At 38.2% G+C, this 19,100-nt stretch overlaps 1 protein-coding gene across 2 annotated transcripts in view; it reads right to left on the reverse strand.

Annotated features, from left to right (window-relative positions):
- Positions 1-16,367: 16,367 nt before the first annotated feature.
- LOC106883214 (uncharacterized) overlaps positions 16,368-19,100 on the reverse strand; it is a 185,029-nt gene continuing 182,296 nt past the window's right edge. For both annotated transcript variants that reach the window (XM_089338234.1, XM_089338235.1), the window contains one exon: positions 16,368-16,688. In XM_089338234.1, the coding sequence (XP_089194360.1) occupies positions 16,494-16,688 (195 nt within the window). In that variant the 3' untranslated portion in view covers positions 16,368-16,493. The remainder of the gene's footprint in view (positions 16,689-19,100) is intronic.

A 19,100-nucleotide genomic window follows, 5' to 3' on the forward strand; every position in this document is an offset into this window, starting at 1 on the left:
TATAACTTTTGCATATATGTATGCAGGGAGGTCGGTATGTAAGCTTGAATAAATTATATAAATGTATGAGTGTTTAGCTAATTGCATATATATGTGTGTGTATGTATATACATACACACACACAGTGCGTGTGCTTGTGTGTGTGTGTGTCTGTGTGTGTGTGTGCAGTGTAGGGCTTGGTAGGGTTGAAAATCTGTGTATTTCCAATGCAACACAAAACCCGAACTCTTGGTTAACTATATTCTCGAACTGGAAAGTTGAGGAAAACTGTAAGCCCACTGGTGCAGAAACTTCAGGTACGTCCCTGCTAAAAGTAGTAAGTCGTAGGAAGAGTAACACATATTACAAATGAGAAAACGAAGAAAGAATATAGCCCAACTTTATAATTAGTTACAGTAGTTTCTGTATCACACCATCTCGCACGCCATTCCACGTAAAGTGATTCCATGTGAAAATTTACGTAATATGTGCTGTTCATCATATTGGCTTCATCAAATTTGCATCAAATCGGGCGCTTTTACTTTCACGTTTTGCATCCACCTTCCTCTCGATTTTTATCGTGATTTCTCTTGTTCTGATTTGTACTTGTATAGGCTATGTGTTCCGAGCCAAAATATTGCTTGGAAACACTAACCGTGATATTAAAACATGCCTAGAAAAAAACTTCAATCGAGGAAACTATTTGTAGCTGCTGTACATTGAACGATATTTATTTCTCACCAGATGGAGTATATTTTGGGTTGATTTTACCTTAACAGAAAAGTAAACTATATATATATATATATACGCACACACACGATATATATATATATATATATATATAAGTATATATATACATACATATATATATATATACACAATATATATATGTATATATATATATGAATATATACATATATGCATATATATATATATATGTATATATACATATATATATACATACATACATACATATATATATATATATATATATATATATATGTGAATATTTACATATATACATGTGTATATATGTATATATGCATATATATATATATGAATATTTACATATATAAATGTGTATATATGTATATATACATATATATACACATATGTATGTATATGTATATATACATATAAACATATGTATATATATATATATATGTATATATATATGTATATATATATGTGTGTATATACATATATATATATATATTCATTTATATATCTGTATGTATGTATGTATGTATGTATGAATGAATGTATGTATGTATCTGTATGTATGTATATAGAAATCCATATGTGTTTGTACGAGTGTGTGCGTGAAGTATGTGTGCGAGATTTGAATATCATATTAATTATATTTCATTGATTAATTTTGATTTAATAAATCTTCTAAATTATGAATTTATGTGTTTTTTAAAATTTATTTATTAGTCTTTCACAATCTTGCCATTCTCATCTGCATGAGATTAGTCGATTATACTGACCCGGGGTTTTCTTTCAGTCTGGTATATATTATCAATCTACATCTATCAAAAAAATGAACTTCCAGACATGAATGAGCAGAACATAAAAATCCACATCATTTTTAATTTGTGTAAACTGAAACAACACACACGCGCACGCGCATACGCATATATATACACGCACACGCACGTGTACGAATACACACGTACACATATATACAAAGTCTTCCTGGTGCTTACTGGTTCATTAGGCGAGTACTTATCCCAGTCTGTGAGATGTTAAGCTATTGAGGATATATGGCAATTTCAGTTCCAGACAGTGAAATCTAACAAAAATCAATGTGGTTCTGTAACGATATTCTTAAACACACACCTCTCCTGGCATCCAAATATAGAGAACAAACAAGATGGTTATACTAAAAAAAACCCTCAAAAGCAAAAAGCCACAACCCAACGTCATAAATGTTATATAAAGAGAAAGACAGTGATGTAAATAAACAGATAAAATTCCTTGGGTTTGATATACAGAATATATAAGTGTAAATAAAGAAAGGGCACTGAAAAATTTTCAGTCTGTAGACCTATCTATTCCGTAGTGGTGGAATAATTATTCTAAATAATATAGACAGGATTACACAATGTCGGTTAATGACAATAGTAATTCAATTGATACTGTACAAAAGCTTGTCAGTATAGATTTGAATTCTGTAGTACAGTTTTGAAATGGCAATTTTGAGAACCAAATTTTGCATCTCGATACTTTGATTGTTGTCCAGTTGGAAGGACGATTCCGCTATGTTAAAAATGAGAATACATTTGCTTTCTATGGCATCGTAGGCTAGAAATTAGAAGTCACGATTGTCAGCTCCACACAACTAACCACTTTCCATTCACGGGACGGGTAGAACGTTGTGTCTCTGTGCAAAATTCATCATTTCATGTTGTTCCAGTTCACTCAGTCGGAAGTTAGTACCAGTAGTGGTAGCTGACTTGTACTCTCAGTTGTTTATACGCTATGGAAAGCAGGATGAACTCTACCTTAATGCGCTTATAGGCTTGTAACACCTATTTTTCTTTGAATACTTGCATTGAAACGGTAGAAATAGGTTTACTGTTTTAAGTATACGATCAGCTCGGCACGTATATCGTAGTGAGACAACCTGATTAAAACGTTAATAACAGTAGCGATTTTGTTGTTGCAACAGACGAAGGATATGTAAGAGAATAAGCTACTATGGCTTGTAAGCTACAATGTAGACGGCAATGTCTTTGGCAATAGTTTAAGCTCCGATGACAGGTGACAGTAATTTTAACTGCGATTGATTGTATTGCACTTGTAAATTGTGCATTCGTTCATATTTTCAGTTTTTATGAACATAAGAATGAACGTACTCTCTATTATAATATTTCCCAATCAGAATAGCCCATTGTCTGGGTCAATCAATTTCTTAGCGGCTACAACAGAATATTCATTCGAAAATATGGATGGTTTGAATCCGTACTGTGAATGGACAAGCAATTTTGATTAAAAAGAAAGCGGTACTCTTTTTCCTCGCGATAATATAGGCAGAGAGGGTGGCGAGCTGGCACAATAGTTAGCGCGCCGGGCAAAATGCTCAGCAGCAATTCGTTCGTCTTTACATTCTGAGTTCAAATTCCGCTGAGGTTGATTTTGCTTTTCATTCTTCCTGGGTCGATAAAATAAGTACCAGTTAAGCACGGGGGTCGATCTAATCGACTTACCACCTCTCACAAAATTGCTGGCCTTGAGTCAAAATTTGAAACCAATAAATGAGCTGGTGTAATGCTGCTACTACTGATTTCTATCTTAAGTGGTATTTATATAAAACGTAAAATTAAATATATCCATGCAAGTTCGTACTGTTCGTATATCACGAATGTAGGTTTCTCTTTTTAATATCAACGATTCGCCATATGTCTATCATAGAATTTTCAATAAAAACTCAGTTAAAACTAGTTCCAGATATCTGCAGAATATAGGATAGAAAATATATCATTCAATCAAAAACCCATAAACATTACTTAAACAAACCAGCTTGGCTGTAATTGTTGAGTCACAACTAGTCATCCTTTGGATTAAAGATATCTTTCGAAAGATGTAAAGTCAGCAAACGTATATAACGTTAACCGGACACCCTTTTAAAATAAGAAACGTACATACACACACTCGTTTAGATAACGGTACAAGAGTGTAGTGAGTTCATTTAGGCACCTGTCCAGAAACTAACTGGAAGAAAATACGGAGGCCCGCACCATGCAACCTTTTCGGTGCACGCGCACACACACACACACACACACACACACACACACACACACACACACACACTTTTCGTCTCGTCCAGATGTACAGACCCTGCAGCATCTACGAACTTTTCTGAAAATTTAAGACTCTCATATAGACTTTCAACAACCTCTTTTCTCTGCATGCACATCTCGTACATGAATCCTGCGTACCTCACTGTCGTTCTTGCTGACCCCTGCAATTACCTGCGACAATAACGCCAGATATTTCGCTTCTGAAAAACCTTCAAGGCATTTCACACCATGCAATCCTGCAAGAAGATCTACGAGAAAACACTCACTCGTTCACTTGAGCTTATTTTAAAGTAAATTTTTATAAGTTCACCTGCACTCGTGTATACGTCCTTACACGCACTCTTTCCTAATACCCAAAATTTTTCCTCAGCCATGCATTTCTTTTTCTTCCTAGATCGTTCGTTTCTTTTTCGTAGAAACTCTCAGGAGGATGAGTAATGTAGTGACTTCATTTAGGCAGAGAGTAAAATCGAACCTGAATCGGGAAATTTCCCATAATATTTCACCAGCACTTTTCTCAGGAAGAAACAGCATTGACAACAGTTACAATGAACACATGGCTTCGCTAAACAGATTTATGATTTTACCACTTGACCCTTCTAACCTCTTGTATACAGTGCAGAGTTGAACTAAGATAACAGTCGACTCCCCACGCAAAGTATATCCATTATCTTTGCAGTATATCTATTTTTTAGAACTAGTTTTGTATAGTTATAAATACAGAACTCCGTAAGCCAAAATTAGTTAGTGAGAACCGAGCTGGCTGACCGATTGAACGAAACGCCGTCTCTAAATGAAAAGGCCCAGAGGGACAACTATGGTAACTTACCAACGAAGCAGTTGTTTCATCCCACCACTCTCACTTTCACTAGCTCACTTTTTCTTCTCTACAACATTACTCTGTCTATCATTTTCCTTGCTGCAAGAATGACGAGAACACAAACACACACCTATACAAGGAAAATCTACGATATATCTCTTTACCTCGCATGCTTTACGAATTATATTACATATACCAGCTTGTGGTGGTTTGGTTATAACAATATGTAACGGTAAATAAATGTTTCTTTGCAACTTCGATCACTGTTCTTTCATTTTCACCAACTTATATCATTACCCATACCGTTACAAATGGTGACCACTAACTCCACTTAACAAATACCGTTACAAGAGCAATGCCACTTCCAAAGTACTTTTAGCATTTAAAATACAAAGAAAAGCAATCCTATGATAATGGAGTATTATTGTAAAGGCAAAGATATGCAATGGCTGTTGTAGCAACTGTCACGTATGCAAAGCATATATCTCTACCATGTTCGCCAACATCCTGAATATAAAGGAGAAACATTTTCTGCGTGCCCTCATGCGAAGAAATACTAACTTCTAGTGTCAAGCCTATCTCTGAGTCCTTAGTTTTCTTTAAAATCTCAAACTGGTTGAATCTAAAGATGTCACTCGGAGAACTGAAAATTTCGATACTCAAAATTTAAGCAAAAGTTTTGCTTTGAATGTGAATTATATTTTAAGTGGAACGGTTTTCCTTTAAAAAGAAACTGATCTATTTTACGAGAATTTTTTCAGTGGTGGCTTACTGCCCTTTACTCGGTAGCTTTCCTACACGTCTTTGGTGGGATTCCTAACTTGACTTTTCGGTGGATTTTTCGTGTAATTTTTTTTCCATTTCAGATCAGTATTGAGTATGCGCTATAATAAAACTCCGAGTAACACAATATGGCATCTGTCGAATAGATATAGCAATACTCTACACCTTGTATTGAGTACTTTTCTTATGTTCATTAAAAGCAACTTATACGTGTGTGTGTGTGTGTGTATGTGTGTGTGCGTATGTGTGTGTGTGCGTGCGTGCATGCGTGTTTGTTTGTGTGCGTGTGTGTGTGGTGTGCGAGTGTGTGTGTGTGTGTGTGTGTGTGTCTGTCTGTGTCTGTGTATTTATGTTTGTATGCACATTTTTATTGGTTATAAATTCAAAATTTCGTTCGTCCTCTCTGACTTATTCAGACTGCGAAATATGAAGTAGGTTTTAGATTTCAAGTATCTATCTAACCTACGAGGGGGGGAATAAGAAATTGGTTCTAATAGGAGGTTAGAATGGAGGGAGATAACAGTAATAATGATGGAAAGTGGTCAGTAATTAAATCAAGAAAGTAGTGTACGTGAAGAAGAGTTAATTTTTAAAGAAGGATATAGGGTAGATACAGAAGCGGAGGGTGTATGAACGCACCCGACACACACACACACACAAACACAGACATACACACACACATACACGCGCGCGCGCACACATACATACTTACACACACACACATACACACACACACGTACACACGCACACACACTGTTCGTTTATCGATAGACTCAGAAAATTAAATCACTCGATACATTTGGGTGTTAAGAATATTTCATATACAGTATCTTAAATGTTTATTGATAACAATTTTAGTTTCATGTGCAAGGAAAGATATCTGAGGCTTGGCTCAAGCTTTCATCACTTCTCTCCACTCACTGTCATGTTCTATAACCAAAGATGGTTGCCAATAGCATATAAGATAAGACTGTTCTATATTTTAGAGATGAGGAATTATGTACATTATTTACATTGGACGGATATGTGTCCTCATCTTGTTTGTTGTTACCACAACGTTTCGGCTGGTTTACTCTCCAACCTTCATCAGGTGTCCAGATGGAATTTTGAACCCAACCCTGGGTTCTCATTCCTAAGTTATTTTTTGCTGATATTATTATTATTATTATTATTATTATTATTATTATTATTATTATTATTATTATTATTTATTCAAGGCACTGCCAGGAATTAAACACGGAATCTTGGGATTAGTAGCCCGTGCTCTTAACCATTAAGTATGGATAGCTTTATTGAGTTCATATCATCGAGCAGTATTTGGACATCTTCCTGGTGGGGCCAGAGTATAAAGGTGTCATCAACATATCGCAACCATAGGGTTGGCTATAGTGGTGTTGATCCAAAAGCCAAATTCTCAAAGTATTTCATGTATATATTGGCTATTATTGATAATGGCGAACCCATAGCTAAACCCGCATCCTATCGATATATATCAGTATCTACTCCGAAGTAGGTAGTTTCTATACAGGTCAACATTTCCTTCAAGTTTCCTATTGGTATACTAGTTCGATCTTTTAAGTAGGTGTCTGTCACTAGTTTTTCGTGAATCACTGATAGTGCTTCACCAGTTGGGACTTTGGTGAACAGACTTATCACATCTAAACTTACCAGCTGGTTGGATCCTGGATCAATTCTGTGAAGTGGGTGGAATTCTTCACATATGACGTTGACTTATCTGCTAATGGACTGATTATATCCACAAGGAAGTGGCTCAGTGGATGACATACTGAACCACTACCGCTCACTATGGATCTTAATGGAATACCATCTTTGTGAATCTTAAAGAGACCGTACATGTGTGGTAGCTTACTGCAGTGATGGGTCAGTTGTCTGTACTTCATTGGTATAAAGTGATCCTTGTTCTTGATTAAGATCTGTGACAACTTCCTCTCTGTTTTCAGAGTTGGGTCTTTATTTACTTTGCTGTAGCTTATGAGACTTGCCAATTTTTCAGAGTTGTCAGACTCGTTTATCACCACCGTAGCATTGCTCTTGACCTCCGGAAGTATTATGATGGAATTGTCCGGAAGTATTATGATGGAATTGTCACTCTGTGGTACTTTGATAGCGAACTTTTCTTCCTTAGTGCAGTTTGGTTTAGGAAGTTTCGCTTTCTCTAATACCTGTCTCACTTTGCACCTTAGTTCATCTCCTTGAGCTTTTGGTATGAAACCCATAAACTGACCATAGTTTGTCTATCCTTTGTGAAAGGCCTCTCGGAAAAGATACAAAAGGTATGCGGGCCATATGACATCAGGACAGTATTCAAGAGTAATACAACACTTCGCAAATATATCCTTCGAGTAAAACCACCAATTGAAGAGAACATGACCAAAGATTTCGTGTACCCCATCCCATGCAGTTGTGGTAGGTTATACAAAGGCGAAACATGCTGCCCACTCAAAATAAGAATAGAGGAACATCGTAAAGCTGTGACACGAGGAGATGTTGAAAATCGGGTATAGTTGATCATGTATGGAAAAACGAAGTTAAAAATAATAGACAGAGAACACAACTGGAAAATTCGAAAGCTAGGACACAATAACCTCCTAAGCAGACCTAGTGCAGATATGAGTAGAATATGGGAACCGGTATTAAGGAAGGATACAAAAATATTAGGGTTAAGGTTATAGCGGGCGTATAGCGTAATGGTTAAGAGTGCGGGCTACTAACCCCAAGATTCCGAGTTCAGTTACAGGAAGTGCCTTGAATAAATAATATTAATAATAATAATAATAACATCAGCAAAAACTACCTTAGCAATGAGAACCCAGAGTTGGGTTCAAAATTCCACCTGGACACCTGATGAAGGCTGGAGAGTAAATCAGCCGAAACGTTGTGGCAACATCAAACAAGTTGAGGACACATATCCGCCCAAAATAAATAATATAAATGATGAGCATATAAGATTTCATGACAAAGCACGTCATCTGTGCTTCTTGGATTGTTAGTAATTGTTTTTTAAGTTGGTCTCTGTGGTGTTGGGCTGAAAAAAATATCTAAATGTCTAAAAGTTTTATGTTGGTGCATGTTTTGTGGTTGGCGATTTGGGCTGTCTAGGAAGATTTGATGAGGGCTCCAGAAGTGGTGGTGCTTCTAGATAAAGGTGTTGATACGTGCTGTTTCTTCAGAAAAACTGTTTACGATACAATTTGTTCATATTTATTCATATATGTTTTCTTAGCACTTATACACACTTGCAGTATACTTAATCTTAGTTCGTTCAAATTTCGCCTCGCTAATTGAATGATTTCCCAGTAATTTATACACGTGTAGTCTACTCGTGGCTTGTTCACATTTCAGCTCGCTAAGCGAATGGGCTCCCAGTAACATGTATTCGCGCGTAATCTGCTCATATTTAGATGACCAAATTTCAGTTCGTTATGCGAGTTTAATTTTCTTCAGAAAACGTTTCATTGTGTAAGTTATTCATTTAGAGAACCGTTCGTATTTGGGTATCCAGCATGATACATACATGCCTGCATACATACATACATGGTGGTTGTCTACTCCTTAAACAGAGTTTGACCACCTCCTGCACCTACACCTTAGCCCTTTCATGGCGTCTGATGTGGCTTTTTAAACCAGACAGTGTTTTGAAAAGACACCCACACAGATTGCACCTCTGATTTGCACTACCAATACCTGCAAGTAAGTTCTGCTCATTGTGGATCCTAACATGTCTTTTAAGACCCCCATTGGATTTGCAAACCCTCTGGCACACACCACATACATACATACATACATACATATATACATACATACATACATAATTGTATGTGTGTCTATACATTCATTAATACTCAGTCATATTTAACACCATTCCAATAAATAATCATTTAAATTTTTGTTTGTATTTTTTCTTTAACTATAACATTAAAAGAATATTTCCATTATTTCAAACCATTTCAATTTGCACATTGATTCACAGAACCAATTTACTGGGTAAATCAAAAGACAACTGGCTAAATTCATTAAGCAATCCGATAGGCGAAACTTGAAGTTCCAGTGAACTTAATTTCCACAGAGAATTTAACTTTACCTTCAGTATAGAGTCACCTTATTACTTTTTCACCATGTCTGATCTATTATGTTTACATTTTATTGGGGTTTTCACTGGGACATTCCACCCGTCCTCCTTCTTATTATGAGTGGCTACAGCCTCTACTATACTGTCGGTTCTTATCGCTTTGGCCTCAGGATTATCCTTCCTACGGATCTCATTATATAGTGTCTTGGTTACAACATCATGTCTCACCGGTAGATATCGCGATGATATTTTTAGACAACTGCTTATGATGTGCATGATATCTTCAATGTTAACTCCACAAAGTTTGCATCGGTTATCACATTTTGGTGTTCTGCGTCTCCACCCCTTTTGTGCATCAGGTATTTGGTAATATTTCCTATTCCTGGATTGCAAACGCATACTCTTCACAGTGGGAGTTTGTAATCTGGTTGTTGTGCCATAATCGACTGCTTTGATTTGTCACTGTATGTATGTATGTATGTATGTATGTATGTATGTATGTATGTATACTAGTGTATTAAATTAGCTTACAAGAAAAATTCTTGATTAATTAAAATCATCTTCACTGCTAGAGGATGCAACATAGTTACCAAACAGCAATTATGACCAGCTCCACTTGAGGAGGGGGAATAATTTCAAGCTTCAAGGATTCTCAAAAATTGACATGCCATAAAGGAAAGGGACAAAGCTTACTGTCTGGAAATAAGAGGGTAGTAATGGATATGCGTTTCTGGCACAACGTTCTGGATTAGATGCGCGTAAAGAATTGCGACTGACTGAGTGGATAGAAAGGTCTAAATACCAGTAGTTTGCACTCTGCCACTAATGCTGCTCTCAACGACACAACTATTTTTCTTTTACTTTAAGGATTTGTAGGTACGTGATACTTCGTTATGCAAACACAATATACTATAAGGTATACTAAATCTTTCCATAAGTCAGTACCACGTTCTATTGCGTCAGCAGCGCTCTTTACATTATTTTGTGTGGAGATGAAGGAGAGGCTACAACAATTGCCAGGCGGCAAAAAAATGGCGATGAGCAAGCTCATCGTTCAAGCCCGCATGTTGACACAAATTACCAGGCAGAAAGTAGTGGTGATGGCGGTTGCGGAAGCCTGCGACACTGCGCGACAGCCAGTGAAAGACGAAAAGAAACCTGCCGTGGAACGACAGTGGTCGTTCACAGGCCGGTGTTTTAAGTGCCAGGGACCGCATATGGCGAGGGACTGCGCGGAGCCCGGACTCGTTTGCTACCGGTGCAAACAGACTGGGTATTTCGCCCGAAATTGCGACTAGGGAAAAGAACGCGGGAAGTTGCTGTCTCTCAAACTTCTCCCACGAACGAGTAGAGGCACTTGTGCAGTCGCTACCCGTAGTTGAGGTCATGGTCGGGGGAAAGACGTTCAAGGCCCTCGTGGATACGAGCTGCACGACGTCTCTCGTGACCTCGAGGGTGACAAAGAAACGGAAGGGGACAAGTAGTATTCGAGCGGTCGACAGCAGCGAAATCGAATGTAAGGGTAGCAGCGACGTGGAGATATCGGTGCGAGGCACAAAACTGAGGCTGCGGGCGATCGTGATTGACCACGTGGTAGACGGAATTGATGTAGTAATGGAAATGGACGCGATCAACCGCCTTGGAGGTGTCAGTATTGGAGGAGACGTGGTTTCGTGAGAGGGAGCAGAGCTTCGCGAGGGACTGCACTAACTATACCATTGAAGACAAGGATTTTCGAGCGGTGTTCGATGGTCAACGGTGAACGATAGAGTGGGACTGGAAAGAGGAGCCCCCGATGCTGTAGAACAGGGTGAGCTGCTACCAGCATACCCTGAAAGGACATGCTAGGAGTGAGTTTGAAGAAGAGGTAGGGAGGTGGGTTAAGGAAGGTGTCCTTATCCCGTGGAAGGATGAGGTGGTGAGCGGGGTACTACCTCTAATGGCAGTGGTGCAGCTAACAAAGGGCAAAGTCAGACCGGTGCTGGACTTTCGGGAGATGAATGGCCATGTATCGTGTCGCACGGGTGGCGAGGCGACTGACATCTGCGATGAAACGTTGCGCGTATAGAGACAGTTGACTAAGGCAGCTACGATTGTCGACTTGAAGTCGGTAAATTTACAGCTCCATATGAACGACAAACAATGGCAATATCAACTGGTCCGATACAAGAGCCAGACATATTGTCTGACTAGGTTGGGTTTCGGGCTGAATTCTGCGCCGAAGATCATGGCGACAGTGCTCACATCTATCCTGGGAAAAGTGGATAGGGTAAGAAGAGACTGTGGATAGGGTAAGAAGAGACTGTAGTGCCTGTCACAGAAGTTGTGAAACATCTGAAGAAGTTCGGCCAGATTGCGAAGCCACTGGAGCCAATGGTTGGAGGAGCTACAATGGGGCTGAAGCTTCAAAGAGACAGAACAGGCGTGCTGGTGTTTCGGAGGGGGAATGATATCCCGGAGCTGGGTACCAACTTCAGCAGGAGAGAACTGTTCTCGATGTTTGGGAAATTAGTTGCTCACTACTCGGTCGCGGGGTGGCTGCGTATGGCATGCAGTTAGACCAAGAGACGAGCAAAAGGGGAGAACTGGCTGGAGTGAGAAGGTGGGAGAATGCAGCGTCACGTCTTAGATGTTCGTAGGATTGTCGCTTCGTCGGATGATGATTGTAGAAAAGAGGAAGAGAACGAGGTTCCCAGCTTAAGAAGATCACAACGTGCAAGGATGGATGGTAGATTTCAACAGGGAACGAAATGAGGAGGTGATCTTTGAGATCAGGGGGCGTGTGGGAATGAGCCGGAAGAAGAGGGTCGTGGCGTCAATGGTCAAGGGGCTGATCGGAAGAAGAAGCGCAAGAGGGGAAGGAAGTGGGGGAAGAGGGGTGAGCGTCGGCCTCTTTTGCCCCGTCGGAGGCATCATGGACGGACGTTAGTGAATTCGCTCCAGGGTTTGGTCATATAACAGTTGCTTATACTGGGTGACAGGGGTAGGGCAGGATCGTCGGAGAGATTGCTGCTAGACAGGCGTCGACGAGAAGAAGGTAGGTGAACCTCTTTTTATTTCCCCACGCACTGATTTTTGCTCCATTTCATATCGAGATGTCAGATGCAAACGGACAATGTGATCGAAGACAAAAATGGGTAAATAGTGTATATGACATATTTCGGGGGTTGTTGCCCATTCTTCAGCACTCATCTAACCCACTGTTTCCACCGAACACATTGCTTATATAGCCACCGCATATAGCGGTTTAGAGTGAGTTATCAGACTAGTCACCAATTTTTGCTGAGGAAATCCAATTGGTCTAGGTGATAACCCCACTAAAATAAACATCAAAAACGAAAGGAGTAAAGTAACAGTTTTCCAAGTTTAACTCAGTATTTATTGAACAGGAAAGGTATGAAATTTAAGAAAACGATTTGTTAGACAATACATGTCTGTGAGGAGGCATAGACAAGGATAGCAAAAAACTCTTATACAAAAGAGCTGGTCATACAAAATGTTCTATAACAAGAGCAAAAGGTTGCTGCATAATTCGACACGAATGCTAAATGACATTAAACTAACTTTAATGTCCATGAAGGTTTCTGAAAGGATGTTAAAAGTAATGTTAGCTTAATGAAATTAACGTGTGCGAGAAGTTATCATACAGTAGTAAGTTGTTGGCAACAAAGATGCAATAGAGTTGTAGTGGCGTAGATGGCGAAAACAGCATTGTGTCGTGAGTCAGCGATTCCTGGTGACAATTCAGGCTGGACTGCTTTCGGAGCAAATTATGATCCTTTTTTTTTTAAGTAAATGGTAGGCTCCACGATATGTGCAAAGATTATCCCGCCAAAATAACATGAGATCCATTTTAGTGGGTCTGATTGGTTTACGGAGTAATTTGTGTGCAATTGTTTCAGGGACAATTTTGCGCCTAAAAACTAACCAGTCAGAGCAATGGTTACAACTGCCCTTTGAAGCCAAATGTTTTCTGCTACGTTCGCACGAAAACTATAAATATAAGGGAGAGAGAAAAGATTAAAGATTTGTAGAGACGTGGTACTTCGTTATGCAAACACAATATACTATAATGTATACGAAATGTTTTCTTAAGTTAGTACCACGTTCCGTTGCGTCAATAGTGCTCTTTACATTATTTTGTTAAGGCTATTTCTATGTAAGCAATGCGTTCAGAGACAATAGTGGGTTAGATGAGTGCTGAAGAAGGGACAACAACCCTCGAAATATGGCATATACACTCATTAACCACTTTTGTCTTCGATTACATTGTCTGTTTACATCTGACATTTCGATACGAAACGTTGTAGCAAAAATCAGTGCTGGCGAGAAATTCTATAGAATATCTGTAGAAATAACCTTAACTTTCTTTTACTGTTGAGTGCTCTCCCTTTTTTTCAGTGACCTCCCTTTTTAAGCGTCTCGTTTCATGCCAATATTTCGTTACCAGTGCACACATGAATAATTTCTTGCTTTCAAAAATATAGTACTTAGATTTAGTGTGCGCATACTTTAGTCACAGAAAAACTGTGCAACGTTAGATTTCTGCGCACACTGTAAGAAAAATATATCTTGGTATGGTGCCATTCTCCTCTCTCTTTAAGATGGTGGGTTGGCCTTTTTTAAAGCTGAGGTTGACTTTGCCGTTCATCCTTTTGGGATTAATAAAATAAAAAAAAAACTATTGAAGTACTGGGATCATGGCATCAGCGAACTCCGTCCCTTAAAATCATTGGCCTTATCCCTAAATCAGAAACTATTATTTAAAGGCGGCTAGCTGGCAGAATTATAAGCATGTCGAACAAAAATGTTTAACGGCATTTCTTCAGGGTCAACTTAAGGATTTATGGAAACCACTAAGCTCCTCCCACCTAATTGGTCTCCTTGCACTTAGGTTAGAAACATCTGTTTTTGTTGTGAATGGTGGATTAGCAGAATCAGGGTGTCAGACAAAATGCATTGCAGTATTTGTTCCACATTTTTACTTTCTGAATTTAAATCATCTCTGGGCTAGTAAAAAAGTACCTGACAAGTATGGAGGATGGATAGGTAGGTAGGGTGGGGTGATTTCATTGACTAACTTCCCCCAACAACTTGATGGCCTAGTGCCTATGTTGGAAATTACTAACAATAATAGCTTCAAATTTTGGGCCCGAGGCCAGTAATTTTAGGGTGAGAGGTAAGTCAATTACATCAACCCCAGTGATCATCTAGTACTTATTTTATCCACCCTAAAAGTATGAAAGGAAAAGTCAATCCTAATGGCATTAAAATTCAGAGTGTAAAGTTGGAAAAAAAAAGTTGCTTAAGCATCTTTCCCAACATGGAAATGAATCAGCCAGCTCACTGCCTTGAAATTTCTAAAATAATGACATCAAACCATAAACTTCACAAGGTTTCTTTTCTTTCCCTAGTTTTTTTAATATTGTCATGTGCTTTCCACACATGCCCAACACTACAACACCTGCATAATTATTGATGTGTTTTAGACAAATAAGTTCAGTTTTTAAATGTTATCTTTTAGTTAGATGAAAAGGTAGGGTCCATGATCTGTTATAGGGCCTCTAGAAGGGAAAGTAGCCTCAAACCACAGATCTGACCTGAATGCATGCAATAGAATAGGTTCCACTAAAGGCAGCCCAAGTGCCAAATGCATGGTAGAGTTAAACCAGACAAAGGATTAAGTCTACCACCTAAACAGACCATGGAGAAATTTGAACACGGAATACAAAAACTGGAATAAAATACAGCAAGGCATCAGATCTGTCAATCTACTACCTTGAATTGGTATTTATTTTATTGATCAGAAAGGATGAAAAGTAATGATAACCTCAGGGAGGTTTGAACTCTGAGCATTGACAGTGAGAACAAATGTCACAAAGCATTTTGTCTGATGCTCTAATGACTCTGCCAATCTGCAAATCTTACAACAAACAAGTTACTTTCAATACTTTTGCTTTATTTCTTCCCTGGCAATATATAAACAAGTTAAAGTGACAAGGTAGCAGAATCATTAGCATGCTGGGCAAAATGATTGGCAATGACAAATGACTGAGACTTTTGGTGATATGCCATACTTGAGAAGACCCGTCAAGCCAAGTGAAATTGTAGTCATGGCTGATGCTGGAGTCATGTAACTGGCAGCCATGCCAGTGGCACGTAGAAAGCACCCATTACATTCTTGGGGTGGTTGGCATTAGGAAGGGCATCCAGCTGTAGAAACCTTGTCAGATCAGATTGGAACTTAGTGTAGCTCTACAGCTTACCAGTTTCAGTCAAACCCATGCGAGCAATGTAATCGATCTAGACCCTTCCCCAAAAGTGCTGGTCTTGTGCCAAAATTTGAAACCAATATATAAATACATTAAATTTTGTCACTCTGCTTAGTTGCACCGCTTCAAAGGCTGAAAAAAAAAACTTATGCAGCTAATTGAAACTGACATAATTTGCCCTGATCAATTTCACACAGATTTGACACTAAATGCTTTTTTTTTAACTATTTAATTAAACAAATTATGCAATTAAGCAGAATTGACTGTAAAAAGAAAAAAACATAACTAATGATGAATTAACCTTTTTCTTTTTTTTCAGATTTTTATTCATATTTTTCTTAAGAAAAAAAAACAAAGAACAAATTGAAAAAAACAAACAAGATATATAGTTGCATATATATATATATATATATATATATATATATAAATATATATACATATATATAGAGAGAGGTGAGGATAGAGAAAGAGAGGAAGAGATTGATAGTTAGGATAGGCAAATAGATTAACAGACAGAAATATATATATTTATATATATATATATATGTATGTAATGTATACATACATGAGAGAGAGGGAGGAGAGAAAAAGATGGGTACAGATAGTTATATATGTAGATATATGAGAGACAGAAAATTAGATAGATAGCCAGTGAGAGAGAGAGAGAGAGAGAGAGAGAGAGAGAGAGGGTGGGAGAGAAAGAGAGTTTCTGTTAACAATTAGTAATAGAATAGGTAAGTAGCTCAAGGATTGAACCAGTCAGTATGTTCACTTCGTATGGAGTTGATTATATCTTTCTCATGTTGACTCTTGATGCATTCCTCTTCACTGCAGATATTGTGGAAGGCATCTTTGAAATCTATGATTCGGTACTGTTCTTCTGTGTAAAATGAGTGACTTATTACCTGCTGCAATAGAAGCAAATTCTCTGTTCGTTCCTAGTAGGAAAAATAAATAAATAGAAAGAAACATTAACAGTAGTAAATTTTTTTTTTCCATTTAGAGAAGACCATATATTTGTAGAAGAGGAGTATAGTGTCTACACTGACACAAAACTATATATTTGCAGAGGAAAGCTTATAGTCTTACATTTGAGCATTTTAAAGTGAAGGCGTGTGGCTTAGTAGTTAGGGTGTTTGGCTTACGACTGTAAGGTCATGAGTTTGATTCCTAGTGGCATGTTGTGTCCGAGAGCAAGATACTTTATTTCATGTTGTTCCAGCCAACTCAGCTGGCAAAAATGATTTGTACCTGTAATTCAAAAGGGTCAGCCTTGTCATATTCTATGTTATGCTGAATCTCCCTGAGAACTATGTTAAGGTGTTAAGGGTACGTGTGGAGTGCTCAGCCACTTACACATTAACTTCAAAAGTAGGCTCTTCTGTTGATTGGATCAACTGGAACCCTTGTTGTAGTAACCGATAGAGTGCCATTTTTTTTTTAGCATTTTACTAATTTGATGTCTGCTAAGTCTCCATCTGCTGCTTCCTTTGTTATTTGATACTCTCTCATCTCTTTCCAATTTACTGCATCATGACCTATGTTATGAAAGAAAACTTTAAATCTGTCCATAGTCAATCTCAACCCACACTCCCATCCCAACCATCCATACCGCTCTACCTTTCTCTTCTCTTTATCACAAAGCCTAACTTGTGAGGAGCTGTGATTGCACCAAATATACATTTCTATTTATCCTCCTCTACCTCTCCCTCAGGTCACTCTTTCATTGGCACCTGTCATTCTCTTACCATTACCATGTGATTATCCATCTGTCATATTCTTTCTAACCAGTAAACTTTATTCTTTTAGCCTCAACTCCTCTCTTCCAGCTCATTTGTTATTGACATTCATCATGTTCTCTTACTGCTGACATTCTCTACAACTATCCATCACTCAATCTCTTTCTTCTGAGCAAACATGGACCTCTTTCTCTTTCTCTCTCACATCTTTTGCCATAACTGTTACTCACTACACCCTGCTATTTATGTCTCTCCCATTTCTCCTGTCTCTTCTATTCAGTTACCTCCAATCATTGTTTCTCTCTTTATACTCTTGCTTCTTCCTCCATCTCACCCCAATTCACTTTCCATAATCATCCTTTTCTATATGTTCTACTAGTACTGTTATCTAGGATGAATAGAGACAATGTTGAGAAATGAAGACCCTTTTGTGTACAAAATGATTTCGCTAGTGCTAATGCCATGATAAAATGTACTCAGCACATTCTGTAAAGCGGTTGCTGAATGAGTAAAGAAGAGTTAAGGACAACTTAAAGGGCAGGTGCCACAATAAAATGTAAGTAAGATACTGCAAATCACTTATAGGTGTTAGGAATGCATGCAACTGTAGAAAACATGGCAAAATAAAAAGTATAAGTGAGATTTGTATGTGATGCTTCTATGAAAAGTATGATGCTGGTGGTTGTGAGATGTGGATCTTTAATGCAGGGAATTGAACAGAAATGGGGTGAACAAGCTCCATATGATGTGTAATATAAGTGTGCATGAACAAAGGAGAATAACAAATAAACTGAGAGAGAAAAATGGATGCAAGAGGAATTGAATGAAGTGTGGAAGAAAGACTCAACTGGTATAGGCATGTTGTGTGTATAGACAATGCCAGTTGCTTAAAGAAAAATGTTGAGTGGATGGAATCTTTAGAAAAAGGAAGCAAAGAAAGACAAGGGAGAATGTAGGGAAGACTGAAGAGGTTGAACATCATGAAGGAGATGACAAAAGACTGTGACTAATGGTCAATGCTGTGCTGAAGAGGACTCACTTAATCTGTGTCAACATAGAAAAACATATATAAAACACAAGAATGGTAGTAGTGACAGAGGCTGAGATGTATACTATTTAAATTTAGATCTCTCTCAACCATTATGTCTTCCTATATTACTCTCCCAACTCTCATTCTTCTCTCATCTACCAGTCATAAACACCTTCTCAATCCTTTCACCCTTAATTCAGAACATCAATGATGTAACTGTTGGAGAGAGGGCTGTTTAGCACTTGACTGATACTCGTTTCAGCTGAGTAACCTGAAATGAAGTGCTTTACTCAAAGACACAATGTTACACCTGGTTAAGGAATTGAACCCATAACCTTATGATCATACACCAAGCCACAAGTCTTCACATCACACAAATATGTATGTGCATGTGAATGAAAAATGTACCAGTAATATACTGGAGGCTGTGTAAACCAACAATATTAGACACCCAATCATATCATACTGCACCATGTCCTGTTGAATTATGAGTCAACAAGGGAGCCCTTTGTGGTTGTTTCCTCTGACAGAAATACAATCAAATCCCTTTCAAATCACACCCTACACTCTTACAAAACATT

This window comes from Octopus bimaculoides, chromosome 20 (assembly GCF_046866305.1).
Source record: "Octopus bimaculoides isolate indiv1 chromosome 20, ASM4686630v1, whole genome shotgun sequence".
NCBI classification, from domain to species: domain Eukaryota; kingdom Metazoa; phylum Mollusca; class Cephalopoda; order Octopoda; family Octopodidae; genus Octopus; species Octopus bimaculoides.